Source organism: Geotrypetes seraphini, chromosome 4 (assembly GCF_902459505.1).
Source record: "Geotrypetes seraphini chromosome 4, aGeoSer1.1, whole genome shotgun sequence".
Classification (NCBI taxonomy): domain Eukaryota; kingdom Metazoa; phylum Chordata; class Amphibia; order Gymnophiona; family Dermophiidae; genus Geotrypetes; species Geotrypetes seraphini.
This window is the reverse complement of record NC_047087.1, coordinates 124,316,603-124,343,979: the sequence shown is the minus strand read 5'-3', so window position 1 is coordinate 124,343,979 and position 27,377 is coordinate 124,316,603. Positions and strand designations below refer to the sequence as shown.

The 27,377-nt window shown below is 43.7% G+C and overlaps 1 protein-coding gene across 2 annotated transcripts in view; it reads left to right on the top strand.

The window, feature by feature from the left end:
- The window catches only part of LOC117358842 (SLAM family member 9-like), a 187,939-nt gene that overhangs the window by 87,993 nt on the left and 72,569 nt on the right, over positions 1 to 27,377 (top strand). For both annotated transcript variants that reach the window (XR_004539105.1, XM_033940603.1), the window contains exon 4: positions 25,066 to 25,158. Coding sequence is in view for 1 of the 2 variants with exons in the window: in XM_033940603.1 (XP_033796494.1) it covers positions 25,066 to 25,158 (93 nt within the window). In the remaining variant the exon portion in view is untranslated. The remainder of the gene's footprint in view (positions 1 to 25,065; positions 25,159 to 27,377) is intronic.

Sequence of the window (27,377 nt, the reverse complement as noted above, 5' to 3'; positions counted from 1 at the left end):
CCAAAACCTTCCATCCAATGTGTGGTAGTGGCAGCCAAAAAAGCAAGCAAGATGCTAGGAACTATTAGAAAAGGAATGATAACTAAAGAGGTTAGGGCTCTTGGTAACGAGACGACTGAGGGGAGATATGATTTAAGTCTACAAAATCCTGAGTGGAGTAGAACGGGTGCAAGTGGATTGTTTTTTTTTTTTTACTGCATCAAGATTTACAAAGTCTAGGAGACACTTGATGAAGTAACACTTTTAAAACCAATAGGCCAGAGGATGTGGTAAGAGCGGTTAATGTAGCTGGTTTTAGAAAAGGTTTGGACAAGTTCCTGGAGGAAAAGTCCATAGTCTGCTGTTGAGACAGACAAGGGGAAAACCATTGCTTGCCCTGGATCGGTGGCATGGCATGCTGCTACTATTTGGGTTTTTGCAAGGTACTTGTGACTTGGATGTTGTCTCTGTGAAGACAGGATACTGAAGTAGATGGACCATTGGTCTGACCCAGTAAGGCTATTCTTACGTTCTTATAGGCCTAACTAATACTATAAATATAAATTCATTGAAAAAAATATAAATACTATATCTTCCACCCATCAATCCAAGTGTATACTATCCCTATATTATACTATAGGTGGAAAAATAGCCTCAGAATAGAGTAATTGTATACTTGTGTGGGATCACGCACCTCCCCCCTCTTTTAATATTACATTTAGATTATAACTTTTTATCTTTTTTCTGACTTTTTAAAAAATTTTAACCTTTTTTTTATTTATAGCTTATACTCTTTATTTCTTCATTGTTCTATCTATTAAAAATCCTCAATAAATATTCTTTATAAAAATTATTAGTCCAAGCAGAAAAATGAACATCGTTGGAAGTAAGCCTTGAAGACATACTGTAGAAGGATTTATGGTTCACTTAGCAGTATTATAAACACGTTACGTCTCTGTTAAGTGGTCTAGAGAAAACCATAACCTCTTATTCAAGTCCAAATATCATGGTCTAATTATACGACACAAAACCCAGGCTAATGAGAAATATCTTTATTATGAAAATAGAAAAATATAATTCACAAGCCAGCTGCAGAATCTAAATATTGTTCAAAATATCTAATTACACAAATGAAACTCAGTACATGATTATCACAATCTAATGGTTAGACAATTGAGTAAAACTTCTTGTTAAACACACACTATTCCTTATAATAATAATCCCTGATTAACAAATGATTATATTATCACCCAGGTAACTTTTCAACCCTTTACCTTTATCAATTGATTCCTATCTAATTCCCAAGCTAATAAAAGTAATTTCCGTATGCTCACCCTTAATTAGCCTCTCCGGCACAATTAGGTGGAAGAGAAAACTTCGTGTCAGCTGGAAGACGTCAGGAATATTGTTGTAAAAGTTACACGTGTTGAAAATCCTTGATGAGGCTATAAATCATCAGCAATAAGTTCCGTTTATCTGTGCTAAGTTCAGAACAGTTTTTAAATGTCCGAAATTCTATCTCTTAGGCAGAGAATCACACGAGGTAACTTACAGGTCTAATTATTGAAAGAAAAAGTTTACAATTAGAACATCTGTGAGCAGATCTGAGCTTCCCCGGACCTTATCACAGACTAACTAATTATTAATTAATTAGCACCTTTCTTTTCTTGAATCTCATCAGATGACTTCCTCGGACCAATCCAGAAACAGAACTTGATGAATAGCCTTTCTGTATAAAGTATCACGTATGCTGGAAGACCCAGGGCCGTTAGACAGATAAGAACAGAATAATTTCTTCAAGATTCACACTGTCCCATTATTAAAGCACAGATGAATGCCCTTGAATAGCAACATTCGGGTACATCCCCATAATGCATCATTCTTTTTACTTCTTGCAAAATTCATGCTGGAAAGTTGCTTGCAGAGAGATATTCTTGAAACAATGGTTCAGGCATGATGACATCATAGAGGCCTAACCTTCAGGTGTGAATACGGAAATATCCCTACAGTCCCCCCTTTTGGAGGAGAAATAACTTCAATGGAGTCAATTTCACCTTCAACCTAACTAAGTAGGAAAGGATCGACAAGACCCAAGGTGATATAAAAATGCATAAACATAAGCAATACCATATAAATCAGCGATAAATCAAAGATATCAATAATCAATGTATAATAATCATAAAGGCAAGGGTAAAATATATGAACCCAGCCAAATAAATGATAATAAAATCACTGAATAATGGCAATATATGATAAAATCAAAAATCATAACTACTTAGCAAGGCACAAAAGGTATGCCAAAGCAAAAGTTAAGACAGGAAGATCATAATCAAAAATACGGCTAGCAAAATTACTCTTTCATAGCCGCAATGAAATCATGCATTCTTAAGTCTGTATGTGATGGTTTCTGTTGAATAAGACGTCTAATCCGGATGGTCTCATAGAGTGCAAAAACAGAGAACCCAAATAAGAGAACCCACAAGATGGCAAAAATTGGAATAACAACAGTGATAAAAAAAATCAATACTGCGGGTATCAACAACTTCATGTACATTGGAGGAGCCAATATGAAAGTCCTCAATATGAAGTTTATCATTATCAACTTTCAGTTCAATGGTGTGGGAAGGTTTTGTCATCAAATATTGTTCCACTTCAAGGGTAAAGTTGATGGGATGTCCACGGAAAACATCCAGGATTTCCAATTCAGTTTCAGTAGGAGTAGAGTCCAAATGGAAAAGCGAAACATCGAAAGAAGATGTTCTGGAGCAAGATCTGGAATGGGAAGAACAAGAAACCAGGAGAATCTTGAAGGACAACATGGGACTGCGGACCAGGATCGATTACTTTGGTACCAACGCCAATCAGCAGGACAACCAGGAACAGCATCGGCAGAACTCGTTTCGCCATCTGAAAAACAGAAAAGAGAGAGAACAGCCTAGGCTGTTGCTAGGTTAATGTCTTCATCACAACAATGGTTTCATCCTGGGCAAATTTACTGGGATGACTTGGTCTCAGTTGATTAATGTGGACCCATTTAAGGACATCTGCACCTGGAGAATTTGATTTGATGCGAATTTGATAGGCCACAGGTGAAGCTTTTTCCACTATAGGGAATGGACCATGCCAACTTGGCAAAAATTTACTTTCTTTGGTCTTGGTTTTGCCAAAATTGTAATAAAATACCTTGTCGCCAATTTGGTATTCCTTTGTGGTAGTCCTATGATCATAATAGGCTTTTCTACCTTTAGCAGCAATTTCCAGATTTTTCTGGGCAAAAGAAAATGCACCCTGTAAATGGTTACGTAAATGGGTGACATATTCATGAGCAGTAGTAGCACTAGAAAGATTTACATCATTAGTTCTATACAACAAATGAATTGGTAATGTCATTTCTCTACCTGTCATCATTTCAAAAGGCGTCACCCCCGTAGAACGGTGAGGCGTGGCACGAATAGCCATCAGTACCAAAGGTAACTTCATGTCCCAATTCTTACCAGAGGTAGACACGTACTTCTTCAGGATCGTGATGATGGTACGATTCGCTCTTTCCACTTGTCCTGATGATTGAGGGTGATAAGCTATGTGCAATTTACTTTTCACTCCGAGCATCTTCCACATGTGTCGCATCACATCCGCAGTGAAATGTGATCCTTGGTCTGAGTCCACTCTCATGGGCAAACCCCACCTACTGAACACATGATTCAGTAACAAGGTAGCGGTAGTCTCTGCCGTACAATTGGGTGCAGGCAAGCACTCAATCCACTTTGTAAACAAACAAGTGACAGTCAACATATACTTATTACCTCGGGAGGAACGGACCACTGGGCCAATCCAGTCAATCTGGATGTCGGACCAGGGCATGACCAAACCCTTCTTTCTCAAGGGTGCTCGGTGAAGTGGTGTAGAGGGTTGAAATTGACAACAAGTCAAGCAACCTCTCGTATATAACTGCACATCTTGCCGCATATGAGGCCAATAGGCCACTTGCTTCAGTGTCTCATAGGTAACTTCTTCACCTCTATGTCCAGCACAAGGTTCATCATGGGCATGTTGCAACATGATTCCTCGATATGCACGGGGTACAACCCACTGCACAATACCATGCTTACTCGTCCGAGTGAGCAGGTTCTGATGAATCGAAAATTTCTCTCTGGAGGTGTAGAGTATCCTAAGTTCTTCATCCTTCCGATCATCTTCAGACAATGGATGATCCTGTGGATTCTGTATGAAGTTATAGAACTTTCCCAGAATAAGATCGGTCTTCTGAGCGGTTACAAGATCAAAGGAAGGAATATCATTACCCCACTGCACTACAGGTGTTTCAGCTACCTGTTTCGCTTGGCGTCGAGTAATAGCATGTACCATTGAAAACAACTCTTCAGGGCATTGCCATAGTTCACCTGACAAAGCACCTTCTTTGGCCAGTTGATCCGCAAGGTCATTTCCGATCTTGTCAGAACTATTAACCTTAGCATGACCTTTCACTTTCTTCCAGTAGATGGTCATGTCATTGTCTCGTACCAATTGATCTAAGGCTAGAATCAAGTCGCCATGATGGACAGGCTTTCCTTTGGAATTTAACATGTCCTTCTTTTTCCACACGGGTAAGTGAGACACAAAGTTTTGACGCACATAATCAGAATCTGTACAGATAATCAGTTCTGGGATCCCCTTCTGTACCGCAGACTGTACAGCGACCAGAGCTGCTACAATCTCTGCATATTGGTTGGTTTTAGCACCCAATCTATACTTCAAAGTTTCCATAGGTGTGTCGACATTCCACACTACACCTACTCCTGCGACCAGAGTATGGGTCGAGGTCTGGTGGAAGGCACAGCCATCTACGTAGACTTGAGGTATATTGGCACATAGGTGTTCATCATAAAGATGATGACGATGGGGTTCCTCCTCTTCTGGTGGAACATCAGGTTCCGGTATACCTGTAAGAGAATCTTGTTCTGTACAATCATGCAATTCTGCTATCCCTTGGGCTACTGTGTTACGATGTTTCAGTGCATACTTTACCTGTAAAGGCCATCCTTGGAGAGCCAAAGTCCATGAGACTATTCGGCTATTGGAGACACGACCAGTCTTGATCTTGTCACTACCCAAGAAACTAATGGGTTGATGACAAGTCTCTACAATGAGTTTTTCTCCTTGGATGTAACTCCGAAAATGTTGAAGAGCCCAAACAGTTGACAGTAGAGCTTTCTCACATTCAGAATACTTCTTCTCTACATCGGTGAAGCCTTTGCTTGCATAGGCCACCACACGCTTGTCAGAGTCGTATTTCTGGTACAGGACAGCACTCATAGAGTGTTTGGAGAATCCTAGGTCGATGAAGAATTCACGACCACTCTCAGGGTAGGCCAAGCAAGGAAAGCTACTAAGCTGCTCTTTCATCTCTTGCATAGCATCTTCCTGTTCAGGACCCCACGTCCAAGGTACATCCTTCTTTAGTAAGGCAACCAAGGGTCTAGAGATCTCTGCATACTGATCTATGAACTGTCGAGAATAATTGCATATTCCTAAAAATGAACGAAGTTCCGTCAAATTGGTAGGTTTCCTCAACTGTTGTAGGGCCTGTATCCTTTTCTTCTGTGGTCGAAGACCTTCAGAGGAAATGTCATACCCTAAATAATTCAGAGTTGTTCGGCACCATTGACCTTTGGCAAGGGTCAATTTAGCTCCTGCATTTTGCAATTGTTGGAATACATGTTCTACCTCTTCCAGGTGTTTCTGAAAGGTGGGACTCTTGATCAGGATGTCATCCACATAGACTAGAGTTCCTCGAGCTTCCGTATCTGGAAGGGCTTTATGGAGAAATATGTTGAACTCAGCTGGAGAGTTCAGAAAACCAAAAGGTGTTCTATTCCACGTGTACTGTTTCTTCCCAAAGGTAAATGCTAGTTTGTATTGATCCGGTGGATGTACAGGAACTGTCCAAAATCCAGAAGCTAAATCCAAACTGGTAAAATACTTAGCTCCTTTGATGGTAGTCAAGCTCTGGTCAAGATGGGCCATAGGCCACCTAGACAAGGGTACCCGCTTGTTTAGCTGTCGGTAGTCCAAGGCAATTCTCCAACTGTTATTCTTCTTCAGGATTGGCCACAAGGGTGAGTTGTATGTACTGTTGCAAAGCCTAATGATACCCCTAGTTTCCAGGGTATCAAGTATCTCTTGCACGGACTCATACGAGGCCAAAGGAATCTTATACTGACGAACGAAGACGTGCTTACTGTGGAGATCCGTAGGAATCTTGGTCACATGTAGATCAGTCAGTCCAGTGTCATAAGAATCCACTGCAAAAAGGTCTCGATACTTGTACAACAACTGTGTGAACTGAGCCTTTTCTTCATCAGAAGAGCACGCATCAGCTAGGTCCACTTGTTCCTTTACCATAGCATCAAACTTAGAAAAAGGTTGGTTGGAAGAGATTTCCACTTGGTCCTCAATCTGTTCTTGCAAAGATGAAGAATCAATGGCATTCACCGCTTTGGATTGGTCAGACAGAACTAACTTCCTGGATAAAATCAAAAAATCATTCTCCACTGTTACATGGGATGTCGATGCATCATATGGCCAAAGGAAGTCCAGAGAAATGAGTCCTTTAGGTGAGGTAAAAATATGGTCCAGTATATCCCCCCCTTGGCAGGGGTCAACAATGGAAGACAAGCTGCCAATGATAGGCAATGTTACCTCAACATCAGGAAAAGATTCACCCACTAGAAAACCCAAATGTTCTCCAGTGGAGAGAAAGACTTCCGTAGGTTGAGCATTGACAATCAAAACATGGAAAGAAGAGGTAGGTACTTCAAGACATGGTAAAGCACCAAGAGAAAGACCATGCTCGAGAAAAGAGGTATTCGGGTTGAAAAAGCCAATATCATCGAGCATGCGTTGACCATGGGCCAAACGAAGAGGTAGAACAAAATCATGCACAAGGCCAGGAATCTTGACGTCTTCAGCACAAACCACTTCACAAACTTGAGGAAGAAGTTGTCCAGCCTTCAGACCATCCATCAGGTCCACAGCTTCTACCGGGGTACCTTGCAATCTGCTCCAAAGCACACCGTTCACCAAATCAACGTAGACTCCTAGACGAACAAGACATTCTGATCCTAAACACAAGGATGTGTATAGGCCTTTCACCACAGAAAAGTGATGAGAGAAAGTCTTAGAACCCAGGGTCAGCGGAAGGCTACAAACCCCAACAAGAGGCTTGACCCCCTGACCTGGTATAGGTAGGTGAGTAGAGTGGCGCCGAACAAACGGAACTGATGTGGTTCGCTGAAGTTGACAGTAAAAAGATTCACTAATCATGGAGATGTCACTCTGGAGTAGCAGTTGAGCTTGAACTAGGACAGAACCGTGCAGGTGAACATCAACAAACAAGTCAGTATCATCCTGGTGAAGTACAGCCAGTAGACGAGGATGAGAGATCAAAGAACTGGAAACAAATGAGGTCGGGTCTTGGACAGTCTCTTGAGGTGGATCTGGCACGGGGAACGTAGACTTCAGAACAATCTCCAAATGGTCAGCCTGGAGAACAATGTCAGATATTTGTTCCTTGGGAACGCTGACAATCTCGCGGTCTGTGGGACCCCCTTCTGGAACATTGGCATACCGTAGCTCCAAAATGTGTGGATCTGCTGAACGCAGGAAATTTATTCGAATTGAAGTATCGTTTCGTTCCACAGTACTGGTAACCTGGGGAAGGCGTGTCGTTGGTACCTTTCCAAAAGGAAGGGGACGAGTCACCTGGGCCCAGACCACTTCTTGGACGTAATCCAAAATAGGCCGCAATCTCTTCAAAAGATCGTTTCCAATCAAAAACTCCTCTCCTGGACTAGTGGTAATAATCACTGGGTGTTTAACATTCATTTTGCCTAACTGCAAGGTCAGCCAAGTTTGACCAACTGTCTCAATGTTCTGATGTCCATATGCAACCAAAGACAAATCACTGGGAACAATCAACAGTGTATTCTGGGTACCCAGGGTAGTCTGCAAACGTTGGAATAGTCCCTGAGTGATCAAAGTCACTTCGGAAGCCGTATCAAGTAAACCGGGACAAGACAAAACCTGTTGGAGAAGCAAAGGTAGAGTGTACCGTTGACCCATAGGCGTTAACCTACCCAAGAAATACTTGTGTGACTTAATGGAATCCCATGAAGGAAGCCACTCTGTGTCCTCAGATAATTCATTGGATTGTACCGGATCTATGTCTTGTGTAGCATCAGGAGATGTTGTTTGGACAGAAGATACAATAGTGGGTGGAGAAATTGGTTCTCGGACTAGTCATGCGGTATCATCCTCTAACAATTCGGGTGTGTCATCCAGGTCATCTACTGAGGAAGCATGGGTATCAGTTGCTACAGACTTGACCACTCGAGCTCCGGAAGGCCTGTAACCGATATTGTTATCCATTCTCCTTGAGGTCTGTTCCTTTCTCGCGGGGACAGATGCTGCCAATTGTTTAGAAGTCAATTCCAGGACAGAAATACGATCCACCACCTGAGCCAATTGTTCCATTATCACACTGAGGTCACTCTGCTTCTGTTGCTTATTGGGACGTCTCTTCTTCTGTGTCTTGGGTCCATCCCTATTGGGTGGTGCATCAGAAGAGGAAGTCTGGTCTGCTGGATGAGATGGAACAGGTCCTGGAGTGGAAACTACAGAGCTACTAGGTTCCAAAGCAAGTGAAGTCTGAACTGCGCATACACTCAGCTTAGATTCCTTAGATCGTGCTTTGGGCACCGGTTTCTCAAATTGGCCTGCAGGAACCCTGACTTTATGATCATAGAAATCCTCGGCTATGGCTAGGATCGATGAGTAAGAGGCCTTTTTCATACCAGCCACAACCACACTCATATATTCAGGCAAGGCTTTTGCAAAGAGAGATCGGAATTCTCCATACTCCAGTTCGTCCTCAGAAGGAGTCCTGTCTGGAAAGAAATGTCGTTTTAGACGAAAAGCAAATTCACGGGGATTTTCTTGGAGTCCACATCGCAAATGGAATGCAGCTTTGCGAGATTCAATGGAATCAGCGTATGTACCATAACGTCTTTTGAGTTGTTGTTCCACCTCTAACACATCCGAAGTACCAGTGATGATGGATCGCAACGTCTCAGAACACTCAGAAGCAAAGGACCAACGGAGTAAACGAAGTTTATCACTGTCCTCTGTCACTGCATAAGTCTCAAAGAACTCATGTATTGAGGCCAAATGTGCTTCAATAGTTAGCTTAGTTCCCTCTCTAAAAGGTTCTATCATTTGTTTAAACATCTTCATTATCTGTACGTGATAGGGTGGTATAGTATAACCACCTCCTTTCTTTTGAGGTTCTTTCCCTGTTTCATTATTGTACTGTGACCTTTGTGGAGTATGTTGTGAAATGTCTGGTGCTTTGGTGCCATCTGGTGGTTGTTTAGGCTCACTGTAAACTGACCTTACCGGGCGTTTAGAGTCAGAAGGTTCAGTGACGTCACAGGAATTTGAGATAGACCTTACAGGGCGTGGTTGCTGCAATGGGCGTGGTTGCTGCACTGGGCATGGTTGCTGCACTGGGCGGTCAGCTAGTGTCACTAATTTCTCAGGGCAGGGTTTGTTACTAGGCAACAAGTCATCTGCAGTAGAATCAGAACACTCCTGCAAATTCCTGTTCCCACCTCCCCCACTAGAGCTGTAAAAAGAACGAAAGACTGTTCTAGGAGCTGGTGTAGGAAAATGAAGAGGCGACACAGGGGGAGAGACAGTTTTAATATCCCTCTCACTACAAATAGCAGCAACTTTGTCATAGAAACATAGAAAAACATAGAAAAAAGCGGCAGAAAAGGGCTACAGCCCACCAAGTCTGCCCATTCCAAGTATCCCCCCCTAAATTTACTTCCTTAAAGATCCCACAAGAGTATCCCATTTATTCTTAAAATCCGTCACGCTGCTGGCCTTTACCACCTGGAGTGGTAGTCTGTTCCAATGATCCACCACTCTTTCGGTGAAGAAGTACTTCCTGGAGTCGCTGTGAAACTTCCCTCCCCTGATTTTCAGCGGATGTCCTCTGGTGGTCGAGGGACCCATGGGCCAGGAGATATCATCTTCTGGCTCGATGCGTCCTGTGATGTATTTATACGTTTCGATCATATCTCCCCGTTCTCTTCTTTCCTCGAGTGAGTACAGTCGCAACTTCTGTAGTCTTTCTTCATATGGGAGATCCTTGAGCCCCACGACCATCCTGGTGGCCGTTCGCTGAACCGACTCGATCCTTTGCACGTCCTTTCGGTAGTGTGGTCTCCAAAACTGAACACAGTACTCCAAGTGCGGCCTCACCATGGCTCTGTACAACGGCATCATAACTTCAGGTCTCCTGCTGACGAAACCTCTGCGGATACACCCCAATATTTGTCTTGCCTTGGAGGAAGCCTTCTCCACTTGATTGGCAACTTTCATGTCTTCACTAATGATCACTCCTAGATCACGTTCCTCCGTGGTCGTAACCAAAGTCTCGCCATTTAGTACATATGCTCTACGCGGGTTTCTCTTGCCCAAGTGCATTATCTTGCATTTTTTAGCATTGAAGCCTAGCTGCCAAGTATTTGACCATTGTTCCAGCAGCAGTAGGTCGTGTGACATAGTATCAGGTAATGAGCTTTTGCCTACTATGTTGCAAAGTTTGGCGTCGTCGGCGAATAGTGATATCCTTCCTCTAAGCCCTTGTGTCATATCTCTTATGAATAAGTTGAATAGAATTGGGCCCAGGACCGATCCCTGCGGCACTCCACTGATCACGTCCGACGCTTCAGATGGGGTACCATTCACCACCACCTTCTGACGTCTGCCGTTCAGCCAATCCCCAATCCATGTAGTTAGAATGTCTCCTAATCCTATCGATTTTAGCTTGTTTAGTAATCTTCGATGAGGGACGCTATCAAATGCTTTACTGAAGTCCAAATATACTACGTCTAGTGACTCTCCGGCGTCCAGTTGTCTAGTAACCCAGTCAAAAAAGCTAATCAGGTTAGATTGGCATGATCTACCCCTGGTGAATCCATGTTGGTGTGGATCACGTAGGTTTTCTTCGTCTAGGATTGTGTCAATATGCTGTTTGATCAGCGTTTCTATGAGTTTACACACTATAGACGTGAGACTCACTGGTCTGTAGTTTGCTGTCTCTGTCCTGCAACCCTTTTTGTGGAGTGGGATTACATTGGCGATTTTCCAGTCCAAGGGGACCACTCCTGTGCTTAGGGAAAGATTGAAAAGAACCGATAATGGTTCTGCCAGGACTTCTCTTAACTCCCTGAGCATTCTGGGGTGTAGGTTATCCGGTCCCATTGCTTTGTTTACTTTGAGTCTTGATAGTTCGTTGTAGACACTACTGGGCGTAAATTCGAAATCTTGAAACGGGTCTTTCCGGTTATCTCCCGTCTGAAGCTGAGGACCAGCTCCCGGTGCTTCACGAGTGAATACTGAACAGAAGTATTTGTTTAGTATTTCTGCCTTCTCAGAGTCTGATTCTGCAAATTTACCGTCCGATTGCTTCAAGCGTACTATGCCATCTTTGTTTCTTTTCCTGTCACTGATATAGCTGTAGAAAGATTTATCTCCTTTTTTCATTTTTCGTGCTAGCTCTTCCTCCATTCGGAGTTTGGCCTCTCTGACTGCTGTTTTGACAGTTTTGGATCTGTCAAGATAGTCCTCTTTTGCCCCCTCCCTGCCTAAATGTTTGTAGGCGATAAATGCGTCTTTTTTCTGTTTAACTAATTCTGAGATTTCCTTACTGAACCATTGGGGTCTTTTGTTTTTTCTACCTTTACTTACTGTCCTTATGTATCGGTCTGTTGCTTCGTGTAGTATGGACTTCAGGGACAACCACATATCCTCCACGTTGTTAGTTAGTCCTTGTTTATGTAGTTCCTGATGGACGAACTCTCCCATTTGATTAAAGTCTGTGCCTCTAAAGTTGAGAATCCTTGTTGCTGTGCTTGTTTTTGGGAATCCTTTTCTGAGGTTGAGCCATATCATATTATGGTCGCTGGAGGCCAGTGTTTCCCCTACCGAGACCTCAGTGACACTATCTCCGTTGGTGAGGACCAGGTCCAGTAACGCCTGGTCCCTGGTGGGTTCCAACACCAATTGCTTTAGGCGTGCACCCTTTATGGAGTTTAATATTTTTTTGCTGCTACCCGTGGTTGCAGAGAGTGTGTTCCAGTCTGCATCTGGCATGTTGAAGTCTCCTAGTATTACTGAGTCCCCGCGCAGCGTGATATTCTCTATGTCCTCAATCAAATCCATGTCTTTGTCCTCCTGTTGCCTGGGAGGTCTATATATCACACCAAGGTATAGGCATTTTTCATTCCCTCTGGCCAGATTTACCCAGAGGGATTCCCCAGTGTATCTAACATCCGTGATTTTGGTGGTTTTGATGTTTTCCTTAGTGTATAATGCTACTCCTCCTCCCAATTTACCCACTCGGTCGCATCGAAGTATGTTGTACCCTGGTATAATCATATCCCATCCATGCGATTCCGTGAACCAGGTTTCAGATATCGCTATCACGTCAAGATCGGCGTTTGCTATTTCAGTCTCTAATTCTAGAATCTTATTGCCCAAGCTGTGTGCATTAACATACATAGCCCTCCATATCTGTGAAGAGTTTTCCTTATTTGACAGTGTGGCTCCTGATAACTCAGTGATATTTCTCCCTGATCTATTGTGGGTATCATTGGTACTTACCTTAGACTTGGTAGTATGAGTGCGATCTGCCTCTTCAGGGTGATTTCTTACTGCTCTGGGATATAAGTATGTACCCTCCCCCAACTTACCTAGTTTAAAGCCCTATGGAGTAGTCGGGCCAGTCGATGTCCAAATACGTTTCTACCTCTTCTGGTTAGGTGGAGTCCGTCTGGTCCTTGTAGTCCCTGAAGTGTCTCGCCGTGGTTAAGGAATCCAAAGTTCATTTCCATGCACCACTCTCGTAGCCATTCGTTAGTTCTTCGAATACGCTCTTCTCTGGCTCTGCCTTTGTCTCTCACTGGAAGGATTGATGAAAAGACCACTTGGGCTCCTATCTGCTTCAACTTCTTTCCCAGCGCTCCAAAATCTCTTGGGATGTTCTCTGTGGTGTTTCTAGCAGTGTCGTTAGTACCTACATGAATGAGAAACATGGGAAAATGGTCATTAGGTTTTAGAATTTTGTCTAGGTTAGTTGTAATATCCTGGATCCTGGCTCCAGGGAGACAGCAGACCTCTCGTGCCTGCATATTAGGCCTGCAGATCGGTCCCTCGGTGCCCCTTAGCATGGAGTCACCAATAACTACCACTCTTCGATCCTTCCGAGGGGGCTGGTCTATGTGCTCTTGATTAGATGTTGTCGGTTGGGTATCTTCATGAGTCTCTTCTGCTATTTCCTCGGTGCTTTCGTCCTGTAAGATCTGATATCTATTTTGTAGAGTTAACTGTGGTATTGATGGACGATTATCCTGTTGAAGAGAAAAAGAAGAAGAGAGTGAGAATGAGGTGGGTTTGTTTCGCTTGCCCGTAGAGGAGGTTACCAGTTGCCAGGGGCCAGCATCTCTAATCATCTCCTGGATTCCACTCGTTGTGCTCAGTGCTGTGTGTTTGGGTGTGTCGAGGATGGACCTGTCGTGGGTTCTCCCTGTGATGTGTGACAGTTCCAGGATGGCGTCGTCGATGAAGGCCTCGTCATCCTTTATGCTCCTCAGGCGCGCTACCTCCTCCCTGAGGCTCAGTAGTTCCTGCAAGATATCATTGCCTAGTGTTCCCAGCTCCTCTGTCTGCGTAGAGACCGTAGTGCTCATTGAGAGGGTGGGGAAGGTCTCGGTCTGCACTGAGACCTCTGCCCTCTGAACCATGTTGCCCTCTGCCATCTGTGTACAGACCTTGACCGTCCCCTGGGTCCCTCTGGCTGCTGGAGTGTCAATCTTGATGGTAGCTTTGGTACCTCGTGTCCTTCCTGCCATTTCCACGTTAGAGAGGTGTAGTTCTGTAAAGAGAAAGGATGAGATGTCAGAGAATATGTATTGAGAAGGTTGAAGATAGAGATGTTAGAATGTCAGCAGGGTTTTTTTTTTTTTTTTTTTTTTTTATATATATATAAGGGCTGAGAGATTTGAGTAAGGATTAACTATCCGGCTGAGAGTGTAAGAAAGTGTATGGGTGTGAGAAGAAAGGAGGAAGTGTATGGGTGTGAGAAGAAAGGAGGAAGAGTGTGATTGGTTAAGTTGAGGCCCTTCTCAAGGCTCTTCGCAAAGGCGCTCTCGCTAAGGCGAGCGCCTTTGCCGCTCGCCTTCGCCGCGCGCCGAACGGCTGCGCGCCGTTGGCCCGCCTCCTTTTATGGAGGGGCCCGGCGCCTACTGCTGATGCGGTGGGGGTGGGCGGGGCTACTCGCCGCTACCCCGACGCTGATCTGAATGTTTGCCGCTCGCCTTCGCGCTCCTCTCGCCCTCTCCTGCTTCAGATGCTGCAAGTCTCCCTCGAGTGCTGCCTGCAAGCTCCCTCTCCCTCAGCAGTGGCCTGACCGTCGGCTCTCCTCCTTTTATGGAGGGGCCCGGCGCCTACTGCTGATGCGGTGGGGGTGGGCGGGGCTACTCGCCGCTACCCCGACGCTGATCTGAATGTTTGCCGCTCGCCTTCGCGCTCCTCTCGCCCTCTCCTGCTTCAGATGCTGCAAGTCTCCCTCGAGTGCTGCCTGCAAGCTCCCTCTCCCTCAGCAGTGGCCTGACCGTCGGCTCTCCTCCTTTTATGGAGGGGCCCGGCGCCTACTGCTGATGCGGTGGGGGTGGGCGGGGCTACTCGCCGCTACCCCGACGCTGATCTGAATGTTTGCCGCTCGCCTTCGCGCTCCTCTCGCCCTCTCCTGCTTCAGATGCTGCAAGTCTCCCTCGAGTGCTGCCTGCAAGCTCCCTCTCCCTCAGCAGTGGCCTGACCGTCGGCTCTCCTCCTTTTATGGAGGGGCCCGGCGCCTACTGCTGATGCGGTGGGGGTGGGCAGGGCTACTCGCCGCTACCCCGACGCTGATCTGAATGTTTGCCGCTCGCCTTCGCGCTCCTCTCGCCCTCTCCTGCTTCAGATGCTGCAAGTCTCCCTCGAGTGCTGCCTGCAAGCTCCCTCTCCCTCAGCAGTGGCCTGACCGTCGGCTCTCCTCCTTTTATGGAGGGGCCCGGCGCCTACTGCTGATGCGGTGGGGGTGGGCGGGGCTACTCGCCGCTACCCCGACGCTGATCTGAATGTTTGCCGCTCGCCTTCGCGCTCCTCTCGCCCTCTCCTGCTTCAGATGCTGCAAGTCTCCCTCGAGTGCTGCCTGCAAGCTCCCTCTCCCTCAGCAAGGATATATCTTGAACATTCTGGCGCAGAGCCAAATTATCGGCATCTGCCTGACATAACGAGTCAGTTAGCTGTGTGACCTGTAACAAACTTTCGGAAAGTCGGTTCTGAGACTCAACAAAGTCCGCTTGTAAGGCACATAATTGCCTGTCAGCACGGGCTGCCTTATCATTAGACAGACGTTCGGTAGCGTCTAACTTTTCACCCAAACAAACATAAGCAGAAGTTACGTCTGCAAGTTCATTCTGCAACCTAGATAAAACCTCAGCATGATTTTTCTGACAAGTAGATAAAGAAAGCTGTAAATCTGCCTTCTGAGCCCGGACAGTATTAAGTTGCGTCACTAAAGATGTACACTTAACACAAGAAATATCCACTGAACTTTTTTTCTGACTTTCAAGTTCAGCATTCAACTCAGAACATTGATGTCGTAACTCAGACATCACCTGATCAAAGTCGGAATGTTGATCTTCACAATTAGAAGCTAACAGTTCAAGGGAATCATTACGAGTCCGTTCTGCCTGCAAAGAATTTTTACAATCCTCTAATTGCTCATATAAATCACTCTGAAGCTGACGTTGTTGAGATAAACTAGCAGAGACAGAAGTTTTAAAAGCAAACAACGCACAGATGAGCTCTGAATAATTTTCTCCTGTAGGTTTAGTACGAGCATGTAGGAGACGCTGCAATACTGAACAGTACGCCTGATTAGAGTCCTCTATATCTGCATGTAATAAACGTACAAGGTCAGAAAAATACACATCAGAATCTGTCTGTTTTAAAACTTGCACAGCCAATTTCTGAAAAACATCCTTTTCAAGAGCATGCCACGAAATCTGAGTTTCAGTGTCAACAGACATGGCAACGGTCGTAAATTAGAAACCTAGATATCCCGGCAAACGAGCCCCCAAAATCTGTAGAAGGATTTATGGTTCACTTAGCAGTATTATAAACACGTTACGTCTCTGTTAAGTGGTCTAGAGAAAACCATAACCTCTTATTCAAGTCCAAATATCATGGTCTAATTATACGACACAAAACCCAGGCTAATGAGAAATATCTTTATTATGAAAATAGAAAAATATAATTCACAAGCCAGCTGCAGAATCTAAATATTGTTCAAAATATCTAATTACACAAATGAAACTCAGTACATGATTATCACAATCTAATGGTTAGACAATTGAGTAAAACTTCTTGTTAAACACACACTATTCCTTATAATAATAATCCCTGATTAACAAATGATTATATTATCACCCAGGTAACTTTTCAACCCTTTACCTTTATCAATTGATTCCTATCTAATTCCCAAGCTAATAAAAGTAATTTCCGTATGCTCACCCTTAATTAGCCTCTCCGGCACAATTAGGTGGAAGAGAAAACTTCGTGTCAGCTGGAAGACGTCAGGAATATTGTTGTAAAAGTTACACGTGTTGAAAATCCTTGATGAGGCTATAAATCATCAGCAATAAGTTCCGTTTATCTGTGCTAAGTTCAGAACAGTTTTTAAATGTCCGAAATTCTATCTCTTAGGCAGAGAATCACACGAGGTAACTTACAGGTCTAATTATTGAAAGAAAAAGTTTACAATTAGAACATCTGTGAGCAGATCTGAGCTTCCCCGGACCTTATCACAGACTAACTAATTATTAATTAATTAGCACCTTTCTTTTCTTGAATCTCATCAGATGACTTCCTCGGACCAATCCAGAAACAGAACTTGATGAATAGCCTTTCTGTATAAAGTATCACGTATGCTGGAAGACCCAGGGCCGTTAGACAGATAAGAACAGAATAATTTCTTCAAGATTCACACTGTCCCATTATTAAAGCACAGATGAATGCCCTTGAATAGCAACATTCGGGTACATCCCCATAATGCATCATTCTTTTTACTTCTTGCAAAATTCATGCTGGAAAGTTGCTTGCAGAGAGATATTCTTGAAACAATGGTTCAGGCATGATGACATCATAGAGGCCTAACCTTCAGGTGTGAATACGGAAATATCCCTACAATACACAGGCAGATAGAAAAATTAAAAACCGACAAATCGCCAGGCCTGGACGGAATCCACCCTAGGGTTCTGAAGGAACTAAAAGAGGAAATAGCGAAACTACTACAACAAGTTTGTAATCTATCCCTGAAAACAGAAATGATCCCACAGGATTGGAAGACAGCCAATGTTAAGCCCCTCTTTAAAAAGGGATCAAGAGGTGACCCAGGGAACTACAGACCGGTAAGTCTGACCTCGGTCCCAGGGAAAATGGCGGAAGCACTGATAAAAGATAGCATCGAAGAGCATCTAGAAAGGAATAAACTTATTACAACAAGCCAACATGGCTTCTGCAAGGGAAGATCGTGCCTAACGAACTTATTGCACTTCTTTGAAGGAATTAATAAACAGATGAACAAAGGGGACCCTATAGACATTGTATACTTAGATTTCCAAAAAACCTTTGACAAGGTACCCCATGAACACCTACTTCGGAAACTGAAGAACCATGGGGTGGAAGGAGACATACACAGATGGATCAGAAATTGGTTGGCGGGTAGGAAGCAGAGGGTAGGAGTGAAGGGCCACTACTCGGACTGGAGGAAGGTCACGAGTGGTGTCCCGCAAGGGTTGGTTCTCGGACCGCTGCTATTCAATATATTTATAAATGACCTAGAAACAGGGACGAAGTGTGAAGTAATAAAATTTGCAGACGACACCAAACTATTTAGTGGGGCTGTGTCTAAAGAGGACTTACAAAGGGACCTGAACAGACTAGGGGAGTGGAGGACGAGATGGCAGATGAAGTTCAATATAGAGAAATGTAAAGTCTTGCATGTAGGAAACAGAAACACAAGGTACAGCTATACAATGTAGTGCTGCCCAATTCAGGAAACAAAATTTCGATTCGATTCGATTCAGCCTATTGAATTGGTTTTTCGATTCATTTCGATTCAATTTTCCTGCCCAAATGGTGGTTTGTTTGTTTTTTTTCAAACATCCTGGTGGGTTTATTTTATAGCTTCTTCACCCCCTTTGCCTTCTCCGAACCACATTGGCGCTGTGGTGTAAACAAAATAAACAAACAAAAAAGACTTTTCCTCTCTCTGTTAAATCCTAGCTCACGTTTGCGGTCTAACACCAGCTCTGGCAGGATACATATTTCAAATCTGACATATTGTAATCACAAAACAGAAAATAAAATTATTTTTTCTACCTTTTGTAGTCTGGTCATTATTCAAATTTTGTTGGTTTCAGGCTCTGGTTGTCTTCTGATAATTGGCTTACCAGGGTCTCCTTCTTTCTTCTTTCTCCCTGCTAACCATCCATCTTCCATCTCTGTCCTTCCCTTCCATTTCTCTTCCCTCCCCTGGAGGTCTGGCATCTTTCCTTTTTTTTCATCTCCCTCCATAGATCCACCTTTTATTAACTACCCTTTCATCCAGCATCTCTCCTTTCTTCCCCCACCACCTCAGGGTCCACCATCTCTCCCTTTCTTTTCCCAACTACCCTCCTATCCAGTGTCTCTATCCCCCCCTCCATACCATCCCTTGCGTCCAACTTCTCTCCCTTTCTGTTCCTTCCCTAAATCCCATTGTCCATCATCTCTCCCTCCTCTTCAGACCCATTTCTTCCTCCCCAAAGTCTGGCATATGCACATCTCTTTGAACCCCCCCCTTCCCTCCCTCCGTGTACTTCTATACCAGGGCCCCCCTCCGCTGAAGGTCTGTCCCCCCTTGAAGGTCTGTCCACCCTGAAGGCCTGCACCCCACCCCCAAAGGCCTGTGCCACCATCCCTAAGGCCTGTTTCCCCCTTGAAGGCTTGTCCCCCCTTAAAGGTCTGCATCCCACCCCTGAAGGCCTGCCTGTCTCCCCTTGAAGACCTGTCCCCCCTTTGAAGGCCTGCCTCCCCCCTTGTAGACTTGTCCCTCCCCCTGAAGGCCTATCCCACCCCTGAAGGTTTGCCTTTCCCCCCTAAAGGCCTATCCCCCCCTTGAAGACCTCTCCCCCCTCCTTGAAGGCCTGCCCTCCCTTGAAGGACTATCCCACCCCTGAAGGCCTGCCTGTCTCCCCTAAAGGCCTGTCCCCCCTTGAAGACCTGTCCCCCTCCTTTGAAGGCCTGCCTGCCTGTCCCCCCCTGAAGGCCTGCCTGCCTGTCCCACCCCAGCGACAGCAAAAAGGGCAAACAGAATGCTAGGAATGATAAAGAAGGGGATCATGAACAGATCAGAGAAGGTTATCATGCCGCCCTCACCTGGAGTACTGCGTCCAGCACTGGTCGCCGTATATGAAGAAGGACACTTTACTTCTCGAAAGGGTCCAGAGAAGAGCGACTAAGATGGTTAAGGGGCTGGAGGAGCTGCCATACAGCGAAAGATTAGAGAAACTGGGCCTCTTCTCTCTCGAACAGAGGAGATTGAGAGGGGACATGATCGAAACATTCAAGGTACTGAAGGGGATAGACTTAGTAGATAAGGACAGTCTCCAAGGTAGGGAGAACAAGAGGGCACTCTCTAAAGTTGAAAGGGGATAGATTCCGTACAAACGTAAGGAAGTTCTTCTTCACCCAGAGAGTGGTAGAGAGCTGGAACGCTCTTCTAGAGCTGTTATAGGGGAAAACACCTTCCAAGGATTCAAGACAAAGTTAGACAAGTTTCTGCTGAACAAGAACGTGCGCTGGTAGGGCTAGTCTCAGTTAGGGTGCTGATCTTAGACCAGAGGGCCGCCGCGTGAGCGGACTGCTGGGCATGATGGACCACTGGTCTGACTCAGCAGTGGCAATTCTTATGTTATGTTCTCATTCCCCCCCCACCGGCGTCCGGCTTCCACCTCCCTGGCCTTCTGCTTCCCCCCCTGGCCTCCCCACACTGTTTACCTTCCAGGAACAGCCTGCAAACAAGATCGCGGTGCTAGCGATCTTAGTACCGCTGGAGCTGTTTCCTCCGTCACGGTCCCGCCCCTCCTCTGACGTCAGAGGAGGGGCGGGACCACGACGGAGGAAACAGCTCCGAAGTTGTACTAAGATCGCTAGCACCGCGATCTTGTTTGCAGGCTGTTCCTGGAAGGTAAACAGTGTGGGGAGGCCAGGGGGGGAAGCAGAAGGCCAGGGAGGAGGGAGTGGAAAACATGAAAAAGGATCTGCAAAAGTTAGAGGAATGGTCTAATATCTGGCAACTAAAATTCAATGCAAAGAAGTGCAGAGTAATGCATTTGGGGGATTAGAAATTGGAAGGAGATGTATGTGCTGGGATGTGAGAGGCTGATATGCACGAATGGGGAGAGGAACTTTGGGGTGATAGTGTCTGAAGATCTAAAGGCGAAGAAACAGTGCAACAAGGCAGTGGCTGTTGCCAGAAGGATTCTTGGTTGTATAGAGAGAGGCGTGACCAGTAGAAGAAAGAAGGTGTTGATGCCCCTGTACAGGTTGATATTGAGGCCCCACTTGGAGTATTGTGTTCAATTTTGGAGACCGCATCTGGCAAAGGACATAAAAAGACTTGAGGCGGTCCAGAAGAAGGTGACAAAAATTGTAGGAGGTTTGCGCCAGAAGAGTTATGAGGAGAGACTGGAAGCTCTAAATATTTATACCCTAGAGCAGTGTCTCTCAAACTTTCTTGAGCCGGGGCACATTTAAGGTAGTGGCCACGGCTTGAGGCACCCAGGAGTGCGCGAATGTGTGTGACATCATCACGTTGACTTCTGCGCATGTGTAAACTGTCCCCCAGATGGGCCCTGAGATGCCAGTAGTGGGTGCCAGCAGGGAATAGGGCTGAAAAGAAGGAGAGGCACTGGCATCAGCTGATTGCATACAGCAGTGTTTCTCAACTACTTCAAACTAAGTACCCCCTAAGTCTAACAAATATCATCTGGGTACCCCAACCACAGACCTCTCTAGGCCCACCCAAGCTCTGCCCCAGATCCTATCCCCTTTACTAATTGTAATGCAATTTTTTCCATTCATTTTTCATATACACATAATAAACACAGCAGATATAAATTCTCAAAACTGACAGATTTCAATCACTATATTGAAAATAAAATCATTTTACCTACCGGCGATTCTTTGCAGGCTGCTTTAATTAGCTTTAAAGATGAGACTGGGAGGCCAGGGGGGAAGTCAGAGGACGCTAGAGAGAAGGGGGAAACATGCAGGCCTTTGGTGAATCGAGCAGCGCTTGTGCTGTACCGCGTAGGGAAGTCAGCTGGCACGTGCCTCTCTTCCTTCTCAGTGTTCCGCGGCACACTTGGAATCGCAGGAGGCACACTAGTGTGCCTCGGCACACAGTTTGAGATACACTGCCCTAGAGGAAAGGAGTGACAGGGGAGATATGATTCAGATGTTCAAATACTTGAAAGGTATTAATGAAGAACAAAATCTATTCCAGAGAAAGGAAAATGGTAAAATCAGAGGTCATAATTTGAGGTTGAGGGGTGATAGATTCAAGAGTAATATTAGGAAATTCTTCTTTACAGAGAGGGTGGTTGATGCGTGGAATGCGCTCCCAAGGGAGGTGGTGGAGAAGAAAACAGTGACAAAGTTCAAACAAGCGTGGAATGAACACAGAGGATCTCTAATCAGAAAATAATGGGTATATTGTACATTGAAGGAACTAAGGCCAGTACTGGGCAGGCTTGCATGGTCTGTGTCCTGTATATGGACATTCAGTTGAGGACGGGCTGGGGAGGGCTTCGATGGCTGGGATGGTTAAGATGGGCTGGCATGAGGTTTGATGGAGACTCCAGTAGATAGAACCTAAGCGCAGTACCGGGCAGGGCTCTGGGTTTCTGGCCCAGAAATATCTAAGAAAAAAGGGCCATTTAAATTAAATTAATTTATGGAGCATGTATGGTTGGGCAGACTGGATGGACCATTCAGTTCTTTATCTGCCGTCATTTACTATGTTACTATGAAGAGTAAGCATTCATCAACACAGATGTAAATGCTGATGGGGAAATTTATGAATTATGTATCTATTTCTTTTGCCAATTATAGAAATACATATAATCTCAAGGTTTATCCTTGCCCAGAATAATCCTCTTTTAAATATAAATCATTATCTGTCGATGTATAACAATTTAGTAAATGGTGCCTGATCCTTCTAAATTCAATTTCGTAACTGAGCAGTTACTTATAATATAGTTAAAGAGAACCATTTTTTAGATGTTACAGAATTTCTCTTTCAAAATCAGCTGGGTAGCAGATACCCAGGGGTCTTCTTATACAGTACTTCATACTTTGTAGATACAAAGTATGGGAGATAGCCTTGTAATAGCGCAGACATGGGGATATCAAAATGGAATCCTGTGCTTTTGTCAACTCAGTCTTGCCCTCAGCACCACCTCCTTATTTTGCAGGGAAACCTTCTACACTGTACTGTCAAGCTTATGTATTATATATTACATTATTATTAACCGAGTCGAGCGCCTCTTGGTTAATGACTCGGTCTATAAAACTAAGCTCTCCTTTTATAAAGCTGCGATAGTGGTTTTAGCACACGCAGAATTGCCGCCCGCTCTACACGGCTAAAACTAACACCAGCTCAATGCTGACATTAGCGTCTAGCGTGTGCGGCAATTTAGTGCGCATTAAGCGCGCGCTAAAACCGCTATCGCAGCTTTGTAAAAGGAGTCCTTAAGTTTTAGTTTAGTTTAATTTTAGGTTTTTTTCTGCTCATTCTCCACAGGTAAACATTTGTTTGCCCATGGAGAATCACTTTTGGAATTGTCTGCTAAATAAATTACAGCCTATCAAGTTGGGGGCTAGTTGGAACAGGGAGGAGCTTTATATAGGACATGTATCAAACTCTAAGGAAATATTTACAGCATTTTAACAGATATGTCTTGAGGAGGAGCCGTCTAGTACAAACAGCGCAGAATAAATAGCAGGGTGTGGCAGAAATCTTCCCATGGACAAAAAAGTGTATATAGCGAACATAAAGAAAATTTATGACAGGACAATTAACAAAAGACCAGGAAATGATATATAGAGAAGGAAAATGGGAATTCAGTATTGATGTAAATATTGCTGGATAAGCAAAATTATAATTGGATGCATATACATTTGTAGAGGTATTACAATTATAAGTGCTCTTTCTCTATCTCCTTTCTCTCTTCAGTCTTCTTTGTCTCTTTGTTTAAAATAGTTTCCCACCTGAAGCCTTGTGGCTTCTGGCCTGGCTAGCTCACAGGATATTTGATTTCACATTCCTGAGCTGGCTGGCTCAGAAGAAAGATGATCTATCACAGTGGTCCCCAACCCTATCCTGGAGGACCAGCAGGCCAATCAGTTTTTCAGGCTAGCCCTAAGGAATATGCTTGAGAGAGATTTCCATATAATGGAAGTGACAGGCATGCAAATCTGCTCTATGCATATTCATTAGGGCTTTCCTGAAAACCCGATTGGCCTGGTGGTCCTCCAGGACAGGGTTGGGGGGACCACTGATCTAGCATTTCATTGCTGGGTAGAGAAAGGGAGTTTGTATCTCTTAAATGTGCTTTGATAATAATTATCATATGTGATAGATGAGTGTGGCATGTGATTGAAGTGTGCCCTAGATCCAGGAGTGAATGAAATGTATGATAGAATGATTGTATTTGACTTAAAATCTTTATATTTATAAGATTCAAGAACTTGGGAAATCCTGAGGAACTGGATTTCTAGATATATGGAAATTGACCTTGGTGACCTTTAGCTAGGGACATTATTGCCATGGAAACTAGCAGTGGAATGTGAAAGAGCAGCAAAAGTTTGAGTATGATAACTTTCTGTTAATTTTATAATCCTATATTAGGTCTTAGGAAAAATAATCTTTGGTTTTTCTTCTTCATAATAATTAAGCAAGTGAAACAAAGTAGGAATGCAAGAAGCCTCTTTAATTGTGTTGGTCTAAGCATCTGAGATTTCAGGCTAGTTTCTAATCTAAACACAGCCAGATGTGAAGGGAGGGGGGGGGCTCTGTTCTGACAGAGTCAATCACAGTAAAAAAAGCCCAGACGGTCAGCTTTGTAGACAACATAGGGGTCCTTTTATCAAGCCGTGCTAGCGGGGTTAGCACATCGGACATTTCAACACATGCTAACCCCCGCGGCCGGCTAAAAAACTACGCCTGCTCAATGCAGGCGTTAGCGGCTAGCACGGCAGGTGGTTTAACGCGCGTTAAACCCCTACCGCAGCTTGATAAAAGGACCCCTTAGTCACAACTATTTTTGATTCAAACTTATAAGGATACTGGGTAAGAGAGTTTCTTTAAGTAATATTATAATGCTTTATGCATATTCAGAAATTGCTATAAACAAATATATCATTTTGTAAAATTTTTCTTTAAGCCTTTTATCTATAAAAAAAATTAAGAAGGTCCTTGTGAGTGAAAGCCACTCCCCTACCATGTGTGAAATGCCTTATATGGTAGGAGGAATATTTTAGCCAATTATGTGAAGGTAGGGACAAAAGGTGTATATATAAGTGACAGAATTACTACGGCATATTGGAATTCCTCCATTCAGCAAGATGAAGTTACACTGTTGAAGAGATGGATTCCCATTGTGCAAATGCAATCATATTTATGAGCCTGCGATGTAAAATTGTCATTAAATGACTATGAATAAATTAATATTAATTGGCAATCATGTATTTGTGCACTTACTAAAAACCAATGGGGGCATATTTAGACAGGATAGTATAGAATTTACTGTTTAGTCTTTTATGACCAACTTCTACTAATGCCTTTTTTTTTTTTTTTTTTTTTAGAAAAACCGCGGAATATTATACTCATTGTGTCAGTTACTCTGGTTGCTGTATTACTACCTGTTGCAGGAGTACTTGCTTTTCTCTTCCACAAAGGTATTTAACTGTGACTAACAAGGGGAAAGAGAGAAAATAGAAAAAAAGAAACCAATCACATAAATAAATATCGTGTGTAAAGAATACAAAATGAAATCCCTCTTATTTTGTTTTCCCTTGTCCAAGTGAAGAGTACTATGTGATTGTTCTGAGGACAGTCATATGTTTCTAATGACCAGAAGAAATGTATAGTCCTTGAGGCTGTGTAAATGCTGGAATTACCTGGCATAGACTAAAGGCACATCTGTTTCAGCAGAGATATAATCTCAAGCTGAAACCAACTAAAATTCACCAGATAGGATTATATTAGCATCTCTTTCTAGAGGGCAGCTTCATGGTACCCAACATCCCTAGATTGATTGATTAATTTTTGGGTCATCATTGCATATAGAGTGCTCATTTGAAAGGGCCTTTTTGCCTCTAGAATTTAGCAGGCCTTTTTTATCTGCCTCATTCAGCAAGGAATGTCTTGCTAGCTATGTTCTGGCTGGTAGAAATGTATGATTCCATCCCAGTCTCCACAATTCATCCATACTACTGCATGGGCCTTATCAGGTATACTAAGAGCAGGGATTTGTTTATACCTCCTTGCTTTCCTTCCTCTTGCATAACTATTTCTTTCCTTTTACCATGTTTCCTACCAAACTTTATTTTTTTCTTAAACCACATTTGTATATAATATTTTCCAGAATTAATCAAATAGTAGGATTGAGCACAAATCTCCATCTTACACTCCAGTAACTTTACATTAACAAATGGAGAGTGTTCTCACCTCATAGAACACTTAAGTATCCTAGACTATTGCAACATCCTCTACCTCCCCTGCCCTGCAATAATGATTAAACAACTACAGACAATTCAGAATACAGCTCTGAGACTCGTCTATTCATTGAAAAAACATGATCACATTACTGAGGCATTCATCAATTCTCATTGGCTTCCAATCCAGGAAAGAATACAATTTAAATTCTACTGTATACTATTTAAAACTAGAAATGGAGACAGCCCAACCTACCTAAACAACAGCCTCATCCAAACCATCTCTACCAGGCATAGAAAAACACACACCCCATTCACTTACCCCCCCAATCAAAGAAGTAAAACGGAAAAAACTATACAACGGACTACTGGCCACTCAGACAGCGAAGATAAACAACCAAGTCTCCAACCTATTGACAACAACCCCAGACTACAAGATGTTCAGAAAGGAAATAAAAACTATATTCTTCAAGAAATCCCTTAATAAAGCTTAATACCATGATAAAGCTTAACCCCCCCTCTTACCATCCCCTCCCTAACCCCAGATCCTACTTTTCCCTCTCTTGGAAACCTTCTCTGATCTAACGTTGTAACCCTTCTTCCATAACTCTTTTTGTAATCCGCTTTGAACCGAAAGGTAATGGCGGAATAGAAATCTGTAATGTAATGAAAGGATTTATGTTTTCCCTGCAGTATTTTAATTCATGCCGAGCAGCTGGCCAAACCTTAACAGAGCTTCCTTTGATGTATTCATGTCATTATTATTTCCATCACATCGACTTCCGTACTGTGGAGGGACATTTTTGAAAGAACGTCTGAATTGGAATGTCCTGCTTATAACATCCCCCCCCCCCCAAAAAAAAAAGGTTAATCTCACAGCCATTTTTAAACAGGAAAAATGTCAGTATTTCATGTCTGAAAATAGTTGTGAAGAGCGTTCTTGTGCTGGAAACATCCAAAATGAATAGCCATTTTCCTAAATGAAAAATCCAAAGTATAAAAGTCAAAAACAGGCACAAAAATGTCTGTTTGACATTTGTACAAAAATGGTTACACAGACATCTCTGCAGAGCAGAGTGGCAGCCTAGTGGTTAATACAGTGGACTTTAAATAACGTGACCCAGGTACAAATCCCACCTTAATTCCTTTGTATGTTATTGTGAGCCCTCAAGGAACAGATGAAAACTTACTATACCTAAATTTATCCTTAGACAAGCAGGCAGCATATTCTCACAAATGGGTGATGTCATCCAAAGAGCCCTGGCACAGACAGTGCAAAGTGTAGAATCACTTTAATCTTTAACAAGCTTTTAGACTGCCCGCACCACGCATACACGAGTGCCTTCCTGTTCAATGCCAGTTCACAAGGTCATCAGTTTTTTATTTTTTGCGGAGTGAAGAAGACATATCTCTTGTTTGTCCGTCAAGTTGTCTTCCCGCTTATATTTTTTATAAAGTTT